General features: G+C 41.3%; 2 protein-coding genes across 2 annotated transcripts; both read right to left on the bottom strand.

Annotated features, from left to right (window-relative positions):
• Window positions 1–1,959: 1,959 nt before the first annotated feature.
• On the bottom strand, window positions 1,960–6,137 carry PCDHB4 (protocadherin beta 4). The gene has a single exon (XM_047729942.1). The coding sequence runs from the start codon at window positions 5,795–5,797 to the stop codon at window positions 3,410–3,412; it is 2,388 nt and encodes a 795-aa protein (XP_047585898.1). The 5' UTR covers window positions 5,798–6,137; the 3' UTR covers window positions 1,960–3,409.
• A 10,069-nt stretch (window positions 6,138–16,206) lies between these two features.
• On the bottom strand, window positions 16,207–18,802 carry PCDHB3 (protocadherin beta 3). The gene has a single exon (XM_047729945.1). The coding sequence runs from the start codon at window positions 18,631–18,633 to the stop codon at window positions 16,291–16,293; it is 2,343 nt and encodes a 780-aa protein (XP_047585901.1). The 5' UTR covers window positions 18,634–18,802; the 3' UTR covers window positions 16,207–16,290.
• Between the last annotated feature and the right edge of the window lie 1,210 nt (window positions 18,803–20,012).

Below are 20,012 nucleotides of genomic sequence, written 5' to 3'. Positions count from 1 at the left end.
TGATTCCTTTAGTATTGTTTCCCCTCTGCCCAATGAATTCCACTAAAAGTATTTCTTTTAGTGCAGATGTGACTGTGATTAATGCTTTGGGTTTTTATTTGTTTGAAAATTGTATTTTTGAAATATATATTTTCTGGTAATATAAGAATGCTAGTCTGTTTTTTCCCCATCATTTCTTTGTCTTTTGGTTTCATGATTTATGTGAAAAAGTCAGCTCTTCGTTTTATTGTTCCTTTATTGTTCCTTTAAGAGTAATGTGCCATTTTGATAGTTGCTTTTAAGGTTTTCTCTTTGACTCTGGTCTTCAGCATCTTTCCTATGATATTTCTAGGTGTACTTTGTATTTTATTTTTCTTGATTGGGTTTCCCCAAGCATCTTGAGTGGTGAAGGATTTTCACAAATTTTGGAAAATTCTTGGTCATTATCTCTTCAAACGTTGCTTCTTCCCTGGAATGTCCCTGAGTTTGACAAGTATCTTGAGGGGAAAAATTGGCCATGAGCTTGAATCTTCCAGTCTGCCAAAGGCCACGGAAATTGCTCTAGACCATGGCAGGAGCCTTTGGTCTGTTCTAAGACTTAGCAAAGTTCTGCAAGGCAAACTGATTGAAGAAGTCAGTTCAGAACTCCAAGAAATCTTAGCCCTTTGAGTCTTGTTATATCATCAGCTGTCTGTTGCTTCAAACAGGTAATTTCTGAATTTTAACAAGTTTTTATGGTTGTTTCTTCTGTTAGGTAATCCATCCATTCTATCTGAAGTAGACTTCCACCAAATAACTACATAACTTTTAACCTCAGCCTGCTTAAAATCTGTATTTTGTAACTTTCAGTAGTGAAGGAAGAGGGGGGTTTTGAAGTGATGTGGGCCTTACAGTGCCTTCAGTAAAAGTTCTGCCCCCCAAAAAGCATATGTTCAACTCACTAAGTGTTGTTCCTATAATAATAAAGGAATTGTAAAAGATGTATAGATAAGATGGATGTTAGCTAAACCTATTGTGTATGGTAGTCATTTCACAATATATGTAATTCAAAGCATCATGCTGCAGTTCTTAAATTTACAGTGATATATTTCTATTATTTTCACTAAAATTGGGAAATAAGTTGTACATATAACAGAAGCATGTGAGAAAACATAGGATTGAAATGAGCATTATTATCAAGATAGTTGGCTTCCATTCTTTATTTTTGTTTGGCAACTCTATAGAACTGGCTTATTTTTCTTAAGGTATGCATTTTGTGGAAGTTATTTGGATCACATTTACTACTAAATTCTAATTATTGAATTTCAAAATATTGATCCATTCTACACCAAAGTCTGGTGTACAGAATGATCCATGCATAATGGTAAGGGATGATCTGTGCTTTATGAATACACAGAGTAATCAATAAAATAATGCACAAAGTAATTCACAAATTTACACAGAAATTCATAAAGGTGGGTTTGGGTTTTATTTGGCCAGTCTCATTTGGGCAGTTATACAAATTGGACTCTTCTGACATAAACAACAAAAAAGGGGAACTTGGAAATGTTGAAGTATATTGGTGAAAATTTCAATCAGATTTCTCATCATAAATAAAAGCTATTCATTTAAACAGCTAGTAAGTGAAGTAGTCATTAAGGTTGACTACCATATTTATATCTCTATATACTTGTGTTTAATTTTGTTCTCATTTTTATCACTTTCTCATTTCAATTTTTAGACTGGATGAAGGCTAAAAGTTATGTTTCAAGTCTAACTTAGCCAGTAATTTTCCTTTTTAATGTATTATTATATCCTTAGGGCAAAAAAGTAATTCAGGGATAAGTACAAGTAATTAAATCCAGTAGGATGGCCCTTGAGATTTAAAAATAAAATTTTAGGGGTGCCTGGGTGGCTCAGTGGGTTAAAGCCTCTGCCTTCAGCCCAGGTCATGATCTCAGGGTCCTGAGATCCAGCCTGCTTAGGATTTGGGCTCTCTGCTCTGCAGGGAGCCTGCTTCCTCCCTCTCTCTGCCTGCTTCAGGGCCTACTTGTGATCTCTGTCTGTCAAATAAATAAATAAAATATTTTTTAAAAATAAAATTTTAGATTATAAAATTTTAATTGCTCACATTATGCCAAAAGTTCAACTAAGAGGTTTTATACTTATATCCATATAAGTTTAGCTGGAAACCAAATGATCAGCTTACTTGCTTAAATGAACACAACATAAAACAGCTGTAATTCAGATAAGTTCATTCCTTATTTACTTCCTATTTCTATTCTATTGTCCAAAATGACAAAATAATGCTTATTTCTTATAAATGAAAGTCTAACATAATTGATAAAGTAAATTTGCATAAAATACCTCAAAGCTATACTGAACAGAAGATAACTGGGACATCAAAAATAAAACATTATTTTGTTGATGAAGGATGTTCATGTCTGCAAAGTAATTTAAAGTGAAAATCTCCTATCACCCAATAACCTTGAAAAGGCCTGAAGAGAATAATCAAAACTCAGAAAAATTTTCTGACTCTTTTGAAAGGTGGGGAGAAGCTGCAAGAAAACCAAAACAAATGTATACACTAAATTTCACTTGAACTTCTATTTATAGAGCAAAAGCAAGGACAAGGAAGATATGATGTCCTTCATATCTTGAATCCTATGAAACGATTTAAGGTTTATTTAAGGTTCTGAAATTGTTTTAAAGGATTTTACCAAGCAGTGACTTAGTTTCTGTTAGTGAGCATGGTGCCAAATTATAGAAGATTTTCAGAAAATTATTACTTATAAATGATAATAATTTTAAATTTAGTATTAGTATTTACAGAACACATACAGTGTGCTAGGTAAGTAGCAATCAAATAAATTTTTAAAATCCTAGCACGTATGGTGTTCCCAATAGGAAGTCACAATTTTGGTGTTTTACTATCTTACTCAAAGTGCATGTTTATATACAATTTCAGAGAAATAAGTAAGTTAAGTTATATGCTCATGGCTTTTCAGGGGGCATAGCCTGGAGAACAGTCAAAAAGGCCTAGATAGCTAAAAGAATTTCAAACACTCTAAAGACAAAGCTAATGGTAAAGACAAATACCACAAATATATAGAAATGCAAATTACATAAAAGCTTTAAGACAGTAAGGAGTTGATTTAAATAAAAAATTCTTCTTAAACTATTTGAGTTAATTCATAGTCATGGAAACATTAATCACCGAGAGAAAGTCAAATATGGAGAATATACATACTCCATAACCAGTGTAACTGAAAATGCTAAGTCCAATAAATATTAATAAAAGGAGGAAGATTTAGTACAATCAGGGACATGATTAGTTTGGAATAGAGATATTATACAAAGTTAGACAACAAAATTTCTTAGAAGAAAGGCATTGCAATGGAAGTTAGGTTTGCCAAAATTAAGGAGAGGCTGACTTGACCAAATACACTCATTAACTGAATACAAAGCTATTCCTGTAGTTGGGGTTGTCTTGAATTTCTCTCTCAGTGTCCTCAATCAAGAGGTTGGGAAATATTGGCTTCAAGAACTTGAACTCACCGGTCCCAGATCCTCCCCTCAGACACACCTCATACTGGTAGCTGTGAGACAGGGTCCCCGCGCCGCTGACGTCCACCAGGTGGCCCGGAAACGGACCCTCGGGCACCGAGCAGCCGCCCCCCGACGCCGCCCGGCTCCTCCTGCACAGCCGCACCGCCACGAACACCAGCACCGAGAACAGGAAGAGCGACGACACGGACGCCAAGGCCACCACCAGGTAGACGGTGAGCGGGTCGGCGCGGGCCTCGGCCGCCGCCGCGTCCGGCAGCGGCAGGTAGGGCTGCGAGAAGCCGTCCACCAGCAGCACGTGCAGCGTGACGCTGGCCGACAGCGGCGGCTCGCCGTGGTCCCGGACCAGCACCAGCAGCCTGTGCTGGACGGCGTCGCGCTCGCTCAGCGGCCGCGCCGTGCGCACCTCGCCGTTGTGCGCCCACACGCCGAACAGCCCGGGCTCCGTGGCCTTGAGCAGCTGGTACGACAGCCAGGCGTTCTGGCCCGAGTCGCCGTCCACCGCCACCACCTTGGCCACCAGGTAGCCCGCCTCGGCCGCCCGCGGCACCAGCTCGGTGCAGGGCGCCGAGCCGTTCTGCAGCGGGTACAGCACGAAGGGCGCGTTGTCGTTGGCGTCCGCCACCAGCACGCGCACCAGCGCCTGGCTGCTGAGCGCCGGCGAGCCGCGGTCGGCCGCGCCCACGCGGAACTCGAACGCCTGCAGCGCCTCGAAATCCAGCGACCTGAGCGCGAACAGCTGCCCGTTGTCCGCGTTGATGGACACCAGCGAGCCCAGCGGCAGCTGCGGGTCGTGGGGCGGCAGCAGCGAGTAGGTGACCTGGGCGTTGGCGCCCGAGTCTCTGTCGGTGGCGCTCACGCTGCCGATGTGCAGCGCGGGGCTGTTGTTCTCGCGGACGCGCAGGGTGTAGGACGTCTGGCTGAAGGTCGGGGCGTTGTCGTTGACGTCGGACACCGTCACCGTTAGGTTGTGCTGGGTTTTCAGCCTGGGGGTCCCCAGGTCGGTGACGGTGATGGTGATGTTGTACTCGGCCTGACTCTCTCTGTCGAGGGGGCTCTCTGTTACTAGGGTGTAGAAATTCTTGAAAGTCGGTTTCAGAAGGAACGGCAGATCATCTGGAATAGAGCAAATCATCTTCCCATTGTCTCCAGAGTCTCGATCCCGAATTCTGAAGACAGAGACTACAGTCTCAGGCGCATTTTCTGGGACGGAGTTGGTGAGTGAAGTTATGGTAAGTTCAGGGGCGTTGTCGTTCACATCCACCACGTCTATGACTACAGAGCCTTTTCCAGAAAGGCCTCCTCCGTCTATAGCCTCAATTTCCACGTGGTAAGATTTAATTTGTTCAAAATCCAGTTTCTTTGTCAATCGGATTTCTCCTGTGACTTCATTTATTGAGAAAGTTTGTTTAATTTCATCTGATGCTTGGAACAAGCTATATGAAACACTCCCGAAGTTTCCAGCATCTATATCTCTAGCTGAGACACTAAGTACTGGGGAGCCTAGGGGGCTGTTTTCCAAGACCTGCACCTCATATGGGGTGTGCACAAACTCTGGAGCATTGTCATTGACGTCTATGATCAGGATTTGCACTGTCATGGTGCCAGACTTAGGCGGAGACCCACCATCCAGTGCCGTGAGGGTTAAGCTGAACTCAGACTGCTCCTCTCGATCCAGCGCTTTGTCCTGCACCAAATCTGCGTATTTCTTGCCCTCACTATGACTTCGAGTTAGTACATGAAAATGAGAATTGGGGCTGAGAGTGTATTTTTGAAGACCATTGCTGCCCACATCCAAATCCTGAGCTAGTTTCAACGGAAACAGAGTCCCTGGCTGGCTGTTTTCCGGTATTTTCAAGAGCATTTCCCTAGTCGGGAACACTGGGGAGTGGTCATTTACGTCCTGGATTGATAACTCTCCTTCAAAAAATTGAACCGGCGTTTGGAGGAACACTTGGAAGTGCAGTACACACGGTTCAACAGGGCCACATAGCTCTTCCCGGTCTAGTTTCTCCCTCAAAAGCAAATCTCCGGTCTGACGATCCAGCTGCAAGCGCTGCTTGTCATCATCAGACACCACCCGGGCCGACCGGGCGGCCAGTTCCCCAATTCCCAGGCCCAGATCTTTGGTCAGATGGGCTACAAAGGAGCCACTCTCTGTTTCTTCCATCACAGAATAACGCATAGGCTCGGTGCGAGCCTGAGACAAGAACACCATCAAAATAAAGGCCATCACTTGCCTGTTTGGTTGAATTCTCTCTAGCGTCTCCATGTTGGAGACCCGGTGCTTACATCCAATCCCTCCTAGGAACCACGAAGACTGGAGATATTAAATTCTGACTTCTTGTTTGGTGGAGTCCGCACAAAATTGCCTTTAATCTTAAATTCGTTTAGTATATTGCATCCCAAACTCGCTGGTAACCCAGCAGGGCTGGCAAAGCCTCTCGCGTGTATTTTTGATTCCTTTTTGTAACAAAGGAATACCGGAGCTTTTTAGGGCTCTTTATTCACAATCTTAGCCTGCAGCGCCACCCTGCGTCTTGACTGAGGAATTAATATTCTCCAGTCAAAGCATATTTTGGAAGTGTCCAAATGTAAGTTATTTTTTAAAGTGTATAGAACTTTTACAAACTTTTTTATTCCATTAAATTTCATAATTTGTAAGGTTACACATTATATTGAATGAGCTAGAGTAATTGTGAGCACAAAACAAGAGGATACCCTGGTCTCCCCACACTCTAATCAGTGAACTTCAAAGAACTCTACTTCCCCTTTATGTAATCTAACCAGGAGAGATAAATTTTTTTTTTTTTAAGATTTTATTTATTTATTTGACAGAGATCACAAGTAGGCGGAGAGGCAGGCAGAGAGAGAGAGAGAGAGAGAGAGAGAGAGGAGGAAGCAGGCTCCCCGTGGAGCAGAGAGCCCGATGCGGGGCTCAATCCCAGGACCCTGGGATCATGACCTGAGCCGAAGGCAGAGGCTTTAATCCACTGAGCCACCCAGGCGCCCCAGGGGAGAGAAATTCTTATAAAATTATAATTCATAATAGTTCATCCTTGCTTATTTCCAAGTATGTGGGGGAACTTATGATCATGCAAAAGTTTCTTAGGATATATGGTGTCACGTGGTCTTAGGGAGACCTTATTTTTCAAAGGAAAGTTTCTATGTCCCTATGCTGCTGTAAAAATAGTATAGTTGAAGGAAGAGGCATCTCACTTTGTTGAGTCCTTTCACAGTGTGAACCCACATTAAATTTAAAAGGAAATCAAACAGTATTAGAGTCAGAATCTTAGGCCTGGATAAGAAATGAAAGGGGTTTTACAGATAAGGAAACTGAAGCTCAGAGGGTGACAGGACTTGATTACTTGACTATTATCAGAATAATATAAAGACAAAATCAAGTGAGTAAAAAAATTTAAAAAATTTTGTTACGGTAAAGGCTTTAAGCTTAAACCTATTTAGCTAGATAGATATCTCTATTCTATAATTAGTTTACTTCTTACTACATTCCTCCTTTGTATCCCAGATACCATATTCTTCCACCAGCTGATTTGGGCCAAATTAAGAAGCCCTGATTTAAAGCATTTTAATCTTTGAGCAAGGGGTGCCTCAGGCCTTGTCTATTCACATATCATAAAGAGGAGAGACTTATTTATAAAAAGGATTCCAGCACAGTGTGCTGCTCTTGTGAGTTCCCTGATATAGTAAGTTAACTGAGATACACTTAAGCAGTTTATTGGTTACAATTAGTATATTGAGTGGAGTACCGTTTATCTTGGCACGTACGGGGTTTTCCCTCCATAAATACCTTGCCATTTTATTTAATTACTTAATTAACTCAATAAATTAGAATTCATGTTGAATGAATTATTTTAAAAGCATGTTAATACTTAAGTTCTGAGAGTGACAGAAAGTATTAGAAAAAATGCTTGAAAGGAGCTTAGATTATGGTACTCATTCAAAAATGTCAAATGAATAAATAAATTAATCCATTCTAATGATCATGTTTCCATTTATATAAGAAGATTATTCCCAGATCATATGTTCAGGCATAAACATGTCTGAAAATAAACATAGAATTCCCAGAGAGTATGACATGTGCCAAGTACTATGCAATTAAATTTACTTTGATTCTAGTTCTAGCAATGGCAATAGTAACATTAATACACTTTAGAATTCTTTTAATTTAAGGCAAATCAGAGGAGAATACAATATATATGACTAGTAAATGAAATTTTAAAATGATAAAAGAAAAAGGCAAAAATATTATTTTAGATATAAATGGAAAACAAATACCCTGGACAAAACAAAGAGCAACTGTTCACAATATAATAACCAAGCTCTAGTTAGATTCAAGTTAAAGTGTTCAGAACAAAACTCAAGCTATATTTCATTTACTTATTTCTGTATGTTGACATTGAAATAGTGTTGCATATCAGCTCTTTTCAGTTCTTTGTCAATCCAAAGCAAATGAAATTTAGATAATACTAACACATAGGTGCAACTACATGCTAGATAATTATTTTAAGCATTTACACATATTAATTCATTTTATCCCCCAACAATCCTACGTGGTGCACACTCTTATTAGCCACATTTTATAGATGAAGAAATTGAGGCATAGAGAGTTTAAATCACCAGCCCATAATCACTCACCATATGAAATGGCAGAGCTATGATTCACACTGTTATAGTTTGGCTCCAGAATCTATTCTCTTATCCACATAAGTGCAACTGGAGAAGTGATAATTTTTAGATAATTTAGATTTTTTAAGATAATTTAGATCCAAACTTCAGCCTTGTCTTGGTTCCAGAGATATCACAGGTGATGTATTTGTGTTCAAGTTTGCAATTAATATAAGAATCTTTAAAATGGTCTGTCTTCCTTTAGCAATAGATGCCAGCAAAGAGAGGTGCTTACAAAACTTAGAAAGTAGAAGGGAAACTAGTAGTGTTTTGTTGAGATCATTAATTGGTAAAAAATAAATAAATAAGAGTGACATATACTATGAATTCCCTGTAGCCTTGATTATTGGGGAAAAAGATATGGATCTTTTGAAATGTTATTTAGGGTATAAAGTTAAAAGCAATAAAGACAACCTAAGAGGGAAGTCTTACCTCATGAATTATTCCCCCCCCCCAAAACTGCTAAACTTAGAAAAAAATCTATTATGTTTTATCTGCATGGAGGAGGAGTTAATGATATCAAGGATAATCACCTGAAAAACCATTCTATTCCAATCAGGAGAGTTGCATTATTCATTCCGAAGGATTCATATTACAACAATTTACACAATTTTCACCAGATCTGAAACACGACATTTAAAGTGTTCTTTCCATGTTGAATATACAAAGAGAAAGAAGTTGTTTTGATTATTCCCTGGTAGAGTACAGAACTTTAAATTTCCTTGAAGAAAAGATAAAAATCATTTTAAAGGAATTTGAATACAAGTAGGCCGAAAGTTCAAAATACAAAATCCATACTCTGAAGTTTGGAATACTCTCACTTGTTTAGAAAAAAATGAGGGAATCTTTTTTTTAAAACTTCATGATGATTTGAGAGCTGTTTTGTTCTTAATGTAAAGGGGGAGAGTAGAAGGAAATTAAACATTAATGGTTGAGAGAAAGATTAATTGGTAAAATAGGAATTAGATTTTAACTAGTATTTTTAGTTCCTTAAATCACACTTCAGTAGTATTATCTCAAAATATTAAGCTAACACTAATAATTGGTTACTATTGATGGTTTATGGATTTTGTTAGAAATTCTTATACATTTTGAGATCTTCTACTAGATAGATAAATTAGGTACCTCAGGCTGGCCATTTGAGTGAAATAACTATAAAGCAAACAATACTGCTCACTGGTAAAAGCAAAATAAATTTAATATCAGTTAAAATTCCAAACTAAACCTTGAATATATTTTTTAAAATCACATTTATTGGGGCACGTGGGTGGCTCAGTTGGTAAGCATCCAACTCTTGATTTTGGCTCCGGTCCTGATCTCAGGGTCTGAGATTGAGCCCAGCACTGGGCTCCATACTGAGTGTGCAGCCTGCTTAAGATTCTCTCCACCCATGGGGCGCCTGGGTGGCTCAGTGGGTTGAGCCACTGCCTTCGGCTCAGGTCATGATCTCAGGGTCCTGGGATGGAGCCCCGCATCGGGCTCTCTGCTCAGCAGGAGGCCTGCTTCCGTTCCTCTCTCTCTGCCTGCCTCTCTGCCTACTTGTGATCTCTCTCTGTCAAATAAATAAATAAAATCTTTAAAAAAAAAAAAATTCTCTCCACCCCCTTCCTCTTTCCCTCTGCCCTTCCCCCGTCACAGTCACATGCTCATGGTCTCTCTCAAATAAATAAATAAGCAAATAAAATCACATTTATTGAAATGTAATTTTTGAAAGGAGATAATCTGAACAATGAGAATTTGGCTTGAGAAATTTATGATGGAATCTAAGATAATTTCTGTTAATTCCTTTTAGTATGTACTAAATAAAAAGATAGTATTTGTATGTTTAATGTATCAAAATGTTCAAAATCTAATGTCTAACTTATAATACATCTTTCAACTCAGGAAGTATGAGTCTTCTAACTCCGTTGTCCTTTTTCAAGATTGTTTTTGCTCTTCAGAGTCCCTTGCATTTCCATATGAATTTTAAGGTCAATTTACTGATTTCTGTAAAACAACAACAACAACAACAACAAAAGCCTGCTGGGATTCTGATAAGGATTGCATTGAACCAGTAGACCAATTTGGGAGGCATCACCATCTTAACAATAGTGAGTCTTCCAATCCATGAACACTTTCCATTTACTTAGGTCTTCTTTAATTTTTTTCAGTGCTGTTTTGTTGTGCTCAGTGTAAAGTCTTGCACTTATTTTGTTAATTGTTTTCCTAAGCATTTTATTCTTTTTGATGCTATGATAAATGGAATTGTTTTCATTTCAATTTTGCATTTGCCAATGCTAATGTATAGAAATATAACTGATTTGTAAAGATTATTTATTTATTTAGAGAGAGTGTGCATAAGCAGGGATAGGGGTGGGAGATGGGTGGAAGGAGAGAAAGAGAGGAAGCAGACTCTCCACTGAGCCAGGAGCCCTATGTGGGCTGTATCCCAGGACCCTGAGATCACCACCTGAGCTGAAATCTAGAGTTGGATGTCAACCAACTGAGACACCCGGCATCCTCCTTAGGATTTTCTTTATGCAAGATGTTGTCATCCACAAATATACTTTAACTTCTTCATTTCCAATCTGAATTATTTTTTTTTCTCACCCTAGCTACATTTTTAGTACAATATTAAATAAAGCAATGAGGAGACATCCTTGTTTGTTTTTCATCTTAGGGACAAAGTCTTTCACCATTCAATATGAAGTTAGCTGTGGGTTTTTATAGTTATCCTTTATCAGGCTGAGGATATTCCTTATTCTTCCTAGTTTATTGAGTGTTCTTATCATGAAAAGGTATTGGAATTTGTAAAGTGCTTTTTCTGTGTAAGTTGAGATGGTAATAGGGTGTATTGCTCTAAACCAACCTTTAATTTCTGGGATGAATTCTACCTGGTTATGGCATAATCTTTTTTTTAAGTTTTTTTTTTAAAGATTTTATTTATTTGATTGAGGGATACAGGGAGATAGTGAGCACAAGCAGAGGAAACAGCAGGTAGTGAGAGAAGCAGGCGTCCCGCTGAGCAGGGAGCCCGATGTGGGACTTGATCCCAGGATCCTGGGATCATAACCTTAGCCAAAGGCAGATGCTTAACCAACTGAGTCACCCAGGTGTCCCTGTATAATCCTTTTTATATGTTGCTGGAGTTAGTTTACTAATATTTTGTTGAGAATTTTTGCATCTGTATTCATAAGGGATATGGTATTTAGTTTTCTTTTCTTGTATTGTCTTTATCTGGTTCTAGCATCATGACAATACGGGCCCCACAGAATGAACTGGGAAATGGTCCCTGCTCCTCTTTTTATAATTGGATATGTGAAGGACTGGTATTAATTTTTTTAAGACTTTATTTATTCATTTGACAGAGAGAGACACAGCGAGAGAGGGAACACAAGCAAGAGGAGTGGAAGAAGGAGAAGCAGGCTTCCCACCGAGCAGGGAGCCCAATGCAGGGCTGGATCTCAGAACCCTGGGATCATGCCTTGAGCTGAAGGCAGACGCTTAACGACTGAGTCACCCAGGAGTCTGTGGTGTTAATTAAAAAAAAAAAAGATTTTATTTATTTATTTGACACAGAGAATGAGAGAGATCCCAAGCAAGCAAAGAGGCAGGCAGAGAGAGAGGGGGAAGCAGGCTCCCTGCTGAGCAGAGAGCCCAATGCAAAGCAGGGCTCAATCCCAGGACCCTGAGATCATGACCTGAGCCGAAGGCAGAGGATTAACCCACTGAGCCACCCAGGCGCCCCTTAAACTTCAGTAGAATTCCAGTTCTGGGCCTTTAAAAGTTTTTTAAAAAGTTTTCTTGGAAAGTTTTTGATTACTGATTAAATCTGGAATAGGATAAGACATTTAGCATGAAAAAAAAAAACATTTGCCCAAAGATTTAAAAAATTTAGGCAATTAAAGATTTTATTTATTTATTTGTCAGAGAGAGAGAGAGGGAGAGAGAGCAAGCACAGGCAGACAGAATGGCAGGCAGAGGCAGAGGGAGAAGCAGGCTCCCTGATGAGCAAGGAGCCCGATGTGGGACTCGATCCCAGGACACTGGGATCATGACCTGAGCCGAAGGCAGCTGCCCAACCAACTGAGCCACCCAGGCATCCCAAAAATTTAGGCAATTAAAATGACAATATTTAGACAACACAATTTTGCTTTTTTTAATAAACCATCAATTGTTTTAGAAGTTGAGTTTCTCATCAAAGCTCTTCCTCATAGATAATCCTTGTTAGCTGGAGATAACTGACTTCAGCAATCTGAACCCATTAGTCTCTGACATTCCAGTCAGAAACCTCTCACATTAATAGTTCTGTAATGAAGTCCAAATGATGTTGATATCCCCCAAATGCTAGGAAAAAAATGGCAGTTCACTGAGGGTTTCCTGTTCATCCTCCATATCACTGAACAAGAACAGAACATTGAAAGAGGAAGATGGCTGAGTCAACTCAGTGATCAAGAGAACAGAGAAACTGTCAGCTGAGTAGACATCCATGGAGGTTCAGGGAATGACAGGTTAACCTGGGATAGGTCCTAGACCATGTCAAACAGAGGTGACATCTAGTCTTTAATAATAGCAATGATTTGTGCCTGGTTGCGTCTATGACTTTGAAGCTTAGATATGTTTCAGTGCTCCATACTTCAAAGCTGTGGGCCCACATGCTAAACATCAAGTACCATGAAGCTTTGGATCATTGACAAAATAGTCCTGTAACTCAGATTGCCATCCAGGTTACCACCTTGTTCTGGGTGGCACCAGCTCAGTGCATAATACAAGATAGCTTTGCAGCAAATCTTCTTGGTCATCCAGCACTACCATGTGCAACACTGTCATATATATTAATCAAGACCTTAATTTTTTTCCTGTAGGTTATCCCCATGTATCAATTACTTCAGTTACAACTCAATTTTCCTCAGAACCAGCTTGTTTACTCTGCAGATTAGAAAGTAAAAAATGTCTCCATTAGGGGCACCTGGGTAGCTCAGTGGGTTAAAGCCTCTGCCTTCGGCTCAGGTCATGATCCCAGTGTCCTGGGATCGAGCCCCACATCGTGCTCTCTGCTCAGTGGGGAGCCTGCTTCCTCCTCTCTCTCTGCCTGTCTCTCTGCCTACTTGTGATCTCTGTCTGTCAAATAAATAAATAAAATCTTTTTAAAAAAATGTCTCCATTAGCTCCCCTGTCTACAGCCTCAGCCATTACCAGGACAAACAAGAGGCAGAGGGTGACCTTCTCTATGAATTTGCCTCATGGAGCAAATGCAGAGCAGGACCATCTGAGGAAGACTGGGACACTGATCAAACGCATCATTAGGTGTTGGTCTCAAATTTCTACTTGTGTGTGACAGAGCTGAGCTAAGCTTCTTTTTTTTTTTAAAGATTTTTTTAAAATTTATTTGACAGATCACAAGTAGGCAGAGAGGCAGGCAGAGGGAGAGAGGAGGAGGCAGGCTCCCTGCTGAGCAGAGAGCCTGATGCGGAACTCGATCCCAGGACCCTGAGATCATGACCTGAGCCGAAGGCAGAGGCTTTAACCACTGAGCCACCCAGTCGCCCTGAGCTAAGCTTCTTAATTAAGGCTTAGACTTGTAGAGCCGGGTGCTGGACCCCACCCTGAGACTCCTTCTTCTTCTCTTCCACACGACTACCAAAACCAGTACTGGTATGAGGGAAAACTCCAAAGAGTATGAGTTGTCAATAAAATATCACCAAGCAAATGAGGATGACTAACAGAATGAAAAATGGACTCAACAGATAAAAGAATGTATACATAAGAAATAGAGATTCAGAACAATATGGAAAGAACTTGAGTAAATGACATTAATTTCCTCAAACAAAAAAGAAGGAAATAACAATTGTGAATAAAAAAACAAGTCGTTGGGTGCCTGGGTGGCTCAGCGACTGCCTTCGGCTCAGGTCATGATCTAGGAGTCCCTGGATTGAGTCCTGAATCGGGCTCCCAGCTCCATGGGGAGTCTGCTTCTCCCTCTGACCTTCTCCCCTCTCATGCTCTCTCTCTCTCAAATAAATAAATAAAATATTTTTAAAAATTAAAAAAAAAGTTGTTGTGAAAGCTGACCAAATACGAGTTAAAAAAAAAAACCTAAAGTTACTGAAACAAACAAACAAACAAATCAATATATTGTGTAGATCTCAGGTTGGGACCTAGCAAGTACCAGAACGTCAAGAATAAAGAAAAAAAAATCTAAAACAGTAAAGAAGGGGCATCGGGCTGACTCAGTTGGTACTTGGGTCCCGAGTTAGAGCCCCATGCTGGGCATAGAAATTACTTTTTAAAAAATAGAGTAAAGAAGTTTACAGATAAAAGAATGACAATTATACTGATTTCATACTTTTTTATCAATAGTGTTGAATACTAGAAGAACAGAAGGAAAATGAGTTTAAATTAAAAAATCTATGTTCAACCAAACTATTGGCTAAGAATATCAGCATTAGACATAAAAGTAACTCAGAATTACAACTAACAGATCTCTAGCTTTAAAATATATAGGAAACTACTCTGAAAAGCAAGTATAGAGAATAAAAGTAGTGGGATATACAAAAACTTTGACATTTTAAAAGTCCTCATTTATAAGGAGGGGCGCCTGGGTGGCTCAGTGGGTTAAAGGCCTCTGCTTTCAGCTCAGGTCATGATCCCAGGGTCCTGGGATCGAGCCCCGCATTGGGCTCTCTGCTCAGCAGGGAGCCTGCCTCCCTTCCTCTCTCTCTGCCTGCCTCTCTGCCTACCTGTGATCTCTATCAAATAAATAAATAAAATCTTAAAAAAAAATAAAGTCCTCATTTATAAGGAAAGCCATATTTAAGGACTAAGAAAGATTTATAAAAGGTATGCTAACTTACTTCACTAGTTTTAACCACTGGTAATTGAGTAATTGACATTCACAATCTACTTTTTTTTAACACTTCAAGCAAAGAAGTTAAAATTTCAAACTGAAAGTCAACAGTCAGTGCCTTAACTGGCTGGGCCACCCAGGCCCCCCTAGATATTAATTTTAAAAGTAGGATTGGATGGGACACCATGTTTACCATAATGCATTTAGAGATCATATATGCATGTGCTTTCTTCAAAATTTAAAAAAAATGATGCTTAGGCTGGGACCCCTGGGTGGCTGAACCTGTTGAGCCCAGGACTTGGTTTCCCCTCAAGTTATGATCTCAGGGTCCTGAGATGGAGCCCCACCTCCTGCTCCCTGCTAAGCTGGAGTCTGCTTGAGATTCTCTTTCTCTCTCTTTTCTTCTGCCCCTCTCCCACTCTCTCGCTCTCAAATAAATAAATAAAATCTTTAAAAAATGACTTTTGGGTTGATAACATTTATATCTCAGAATTTACAAACTAAATTGTCATCACATCAGATGCTTCACTAAACAAAGTTTTCATGCAAAATGGAAAGGCACAATCTTTTGTTCAAATTGCTCTACACTTAATTTTTTTTCTTCAGTCATCACGAAAATACTCTAGGCAATTCCAAGAGTAATTTGACTTATAGCTTATATTTTGTGTGCATTTTTGTCAGTGTAAATGCATATAATTTTGAAATATTAATTGCCAATGTCAAAACAGTGAACTAAATATATTACTTTCACTTGACTACTATGTCCTTAAAAGCATATTGTACCTTAAAGAAGGTACATCATAAGGAAAACAAATTTTTAACAATCCACAAACTTCAGTAACTACAAAGTTGCTTTAAGTATGCTGTAAAGAACAATGTCTGACTGTATTATAAGGGTAAATTATAAGATTACTAGTGTGCAACTCTATCTACATTGCTCTAGATATAGAATTTGAGATGAGTTCCTTAAAGCAAACCTGTTAGAAATCTTCATTAAACCAAAATGAAAAGTATTTTTGCTCACCTATTAGAAAAAGCCAAGGAGGCAGTAAGACTGCCTTAGTAAGAAAGGAAGCAGATGAAAGAAGAATATGCAAGGATTAACAACACAAAGTAAAATCAATATATAAACAAAATGTTATCAACTAGATTGATTCCAAAAGAAAACAACCATAGCCAAACAAATAATTTTTTCACTATTCTGTAAATGAAACCTAAACTATCCTTAAAATTGGAGCTTTGCTGAAGTCTCACTCAGTATCTTGAACCAGACCATTGGGAAAAATGGGCTTGAGGAACTTGAATTCATTTGTCCCTGTACCTCCCCTCAGACACACCTCATACTGGTAGCTGTGGGACAGGGTCCCCGCGCCGCTGACGTCCACCAGGTGGCCCGGAAACGGACCCTCGGGCACCGAGCAGCCGCCCCCCGACGCCGCCCGGCTCCGCCTGCACAGCCGCACCGCCACGAACACCAGCACCGAGAACAGGAAGAGCGACGACACGGACGCCAAGGCCACCACCAGGTAGACGGTGAGCGGGTCGGCGCGGGCCTCGGCCGCCGCCGCGTCCGGCAGCGGCAGGTAGGGCTGCGAGAAGCCGTCCACCAGCAGCACGTGCAGCGTGACGCTGGCCGACAGCGGCGGCTCGCCGTGGTCCCGGACCAGCACCAGCAGCCTGTGCTTGACGGCGTCGCGCTCGCTCAGCGGCCGCGCCGTGCGCACCTCGCCGTTGTGCGCCCACACGCCGAACAGCCCGGGCTCCGTGGCCTTGAGCAGCTGGTACGACAGCCAGGCGTTCTGGCCCGAGTCGCCGTCCACCGCCACCACCTTGGCCACCAGGTAGCCCGCCTCGGCCGCCCGCGGCACCAGCTCGGTGCAGGGCGCCGAGCCGTTCTGCAGCGGGTACAGCACGAAGGGCGCGTTGTCGTTGGCGTCCGCCACCAGCACGCGCACCAGCGCCTGGCTGCTGAGCGCCGGCGAGCCGCGGTCGGCCGCGCCCACGCGGAACTCGAACGCCTGCAGCGCCTCGAAATCCAGCGACCTGAGCGCGAACAGCTGCCCGTTGTCCGCGTTGATGGACACCAGCGAGCCCAGCGGCAGCTGCGGGTCGTGGGGCGGCAGCAGCGAGTAGGTGACCTGGGCGTTGGCGCCCGAGTCTCTGTCGGTGGCGCTCACGCTGCCGATGTGCAGCGCGGGGCTGTTGTTCTCGCGGACGCGCAGGGTGTAGGACGTCTGGCTGAAGGTCGGGGCGTTGTCGTTGACGTCGGACACCGTCACCGTTAGGTTGTGCTGAGTTTTCAGCCTGGGGGTCCCCAGGTCGGTGACGGTGATGGTGATGTTGTACTCGGCCTGACTCTCTCTGTCTAGTGCTCCTTTTGACAGTAGGGTGTAAAAATTCTCTACTGATGGTTTTAGGACGAAGGGGAGATTGTTCTCGATGGAGCACATAATTCTTCCATTGTCTCCAGAGTCAGGATCTGAGACACTGAAAACAGCCACCACAGTCTCTGGCGAGTTCTCAGGGATAGGACTGGTAATTGAGGACAAGGTCAGTTCTGGTGGGTTGTCATTCACATCAACCACCTGAACTATCACTGTGGTTTTTCCTGAAAGGCCCCCGCCATCCTTAGCTTCTATGTCCACTTCATAAGTATTCATAACCTCATAATTCAAATATTTGACTAGTTGGATATCACCAGTGATTGAATTTAACTGAAAAGTTTTGCGAATTTCTTCAGAAGCGTGAAAAAATGCATATGATACTGTCCCAAAATTTCCTGTATCTAAGTCAGAAGCTGAGACAGTGACAATAACAGAGTTAATGGGACTGTTCTCTAGAATTTGAACCTCATAGAGTGACTGTGTAAATTCTGGGGCGTTGTCATTTATGTCTAAGACCAGGATGTGGATCTGGGCGATCCCCGACCGGGGTGGAGAGCCCCCATCTAGCGCCGTGAGGGTCAAAACGAGCTCTGGCTGCTCCTCACGGTCTAGCGCATTGTCCAGCACTAGTTGTGGGTACTTTCTTCCATCCCTACGATTGCGTGTGAGAACATGGAAATGGGAATTAGGAGCGATTGTGTAGTTTTGGAGACTGTTTCTTCCCACATCCAAGTCCTCAGCATTTTCCAAAGGAATTACGGTTCCTGGTGGCGTATTTTCTAAGAGTTTCAGCTGCATTTCATTTTCAAAGAATACCGGAGAATGGTCGTTTACATCTACGACTTGAACCTCATTTGTAATAAACTGCAAAGGGTTTTGCAGTAATATCTGAAAGTGCAGTAAACATGGCTCCGTGTGGCCGCATAGCTCTTCCCGGTCCAATTTCTCATGCAGGAGCAAATCGCCGGTCTGATGGTTGAGCTGAAAATGCTCTTTGTTCCCTTTAGACACAACTTGGGCTCCCCTCACAGCCAGTTCCCCTACCCCTAGCCCTAAATCCTTTGCTAGATTGGCTATTAAATAGCCCCTCTCTGTTTCCTCGACCACAGAGTAGCGTCTTGACTCAGACTCAGTCAGAGACCCACCCAGAAAAACAAAGAGAAATAGGACTTGCCTTTGTCTAAGAAAGCGCTCCCATCTGGCCTCCATTGTGTTTTCGGCCACGTTCTTCCAGGAGATACTGCCAAACTAAGCGTCCGGCAGTGCTAACAAACGCAGTCTTTTGCCTTCCAACCTTTGAAGAAAGTCTAGCGAATAATCCTTTCCAAATCTCAGATTTGCTTGCTTAAAATCTGCCCAGACGTTCAACCCCCTAGTTTACGTGCCTTACAGAGTGCGCACAACGCCCGTGGTTTAATTCGCCGTCTTAGTCAACAGCGCCACCATGCGTTCACTGGTAGCTTAAAAATCTTAGAGAAGGTGCTATGTTGGGGCAGGAGGCCGGGTGGATGGGTGTTTTGATTTTTTAATTGCTTATTCCCCTTGATAAACGGAGTAGCCCATTTGATGCTACTGGAGGAGGTTCTTGTGTTAAATGAGTTAAAAAAAAAACACAACCTAGGGAAATAAAAAGAACCCACTGTCTTTGATAAGAGTCCTCATTTACATGTTTTTGCTGATTTATATGATTTTGCTGTTAGAGTTACTCTTCCTGCCCATCTGCAGTTATTACTCATAAACTTTAAAGGATTTTGCTCTAAATTCTAAATGATGATATGCTTCATATCCTACTTGCATTTTTCTCTTATGTTCCCGATTTTGTAAAGTGTCCATGAATGAGTTACATTTATAATCAGGAAAAAAATGCTATAAAATATGACTTCATGCCAGGTGATGAAAAATTATAATAGGTCATGTCATAGTCAGAGGCCACAAATGCCCAGTTCCTTTCAAATCTTCACAATCACTCAAGGAACACAGATATTTCTCCTCTTCTTATTTCACAGTAATTTTACAATTGCTGGTTTCATCTATGTAAACTATATTAACTGTTTCATCTGTATAACTGTATTTTATCTGTGGATATACGTTGAGTTTGTAGAAGTTAGGCATATAGTGGTAACAAGGCAAATCGTGTCTATATATCTTATAGTTTTCCATCTAATGGGGTGAACAGACTTTAAATATATGTTCAAACAAACTGTGAAAAGTGCTATATAGGAAATGTACTGAATGCACTGAAAGCATGCAGTAGGAGGACCTGACTCGACCGGTGGTTGGTGAAAAAGTTTCATCAAAGTTTTGCCACTTAATCTGGAAGATGAAGGATAAGATGTTTGTCTTACAGGCTAAGTCTTACAGACTAAGACTGTAAAATGGGAAGAAAACATATATGAGAAACTGATATGTAAAGGCCTGCAACAGTATAATATAGCTATTCTAGATAATAAAAGGACAGTGTACCCAAAACTTCTGTCTCAAGAATAAGTGAGAATAGAAGGATGGAGAAATAAACTGTGGGCAAATAACAGATGCTTGGATTTTATTCTAAGAATAAAAGGAAGATACTCCAAGGTTTTAGGCAGAGA

The sequence above is a fragment of the Lutra lutra genome, chromosome 5 (genome assembly GCF_902655055.1).
Source record: "Lutra lutra chromosome 5, mLutLut1.2, whole genome shotgun sequence".
In the NCBI taxonomy this organism is placed as follows: Eukaryota; Metazoa; Chordata; class Mammalia; order Carnivora; family Mustelidae; genus Lutra; species Lutra lutra.
The sequence above is the reverse complement of the archived record's forward strand: the minus strand, read 5'-3'. Positions and strand labels throughout refer to the sequence as shown.

Bases quoted from the DNA above. Each gene is read 5' to 3' on its own strand.
- PCDHB4 (XM_047729942.1), bottom strand. From the start codon at position 5,797: ATGGAGACGCTAGAGAGAATTCAACCAAACAGGCAAGTGATGGCCTTT.
- PCDHB3 (XM_047729945.1), bottom strand. From the start codon at position 18,633: ATGGAGGCCAGATGGGAGCGCTTTCTTAGACAAAGGCAAGTCCTATTT.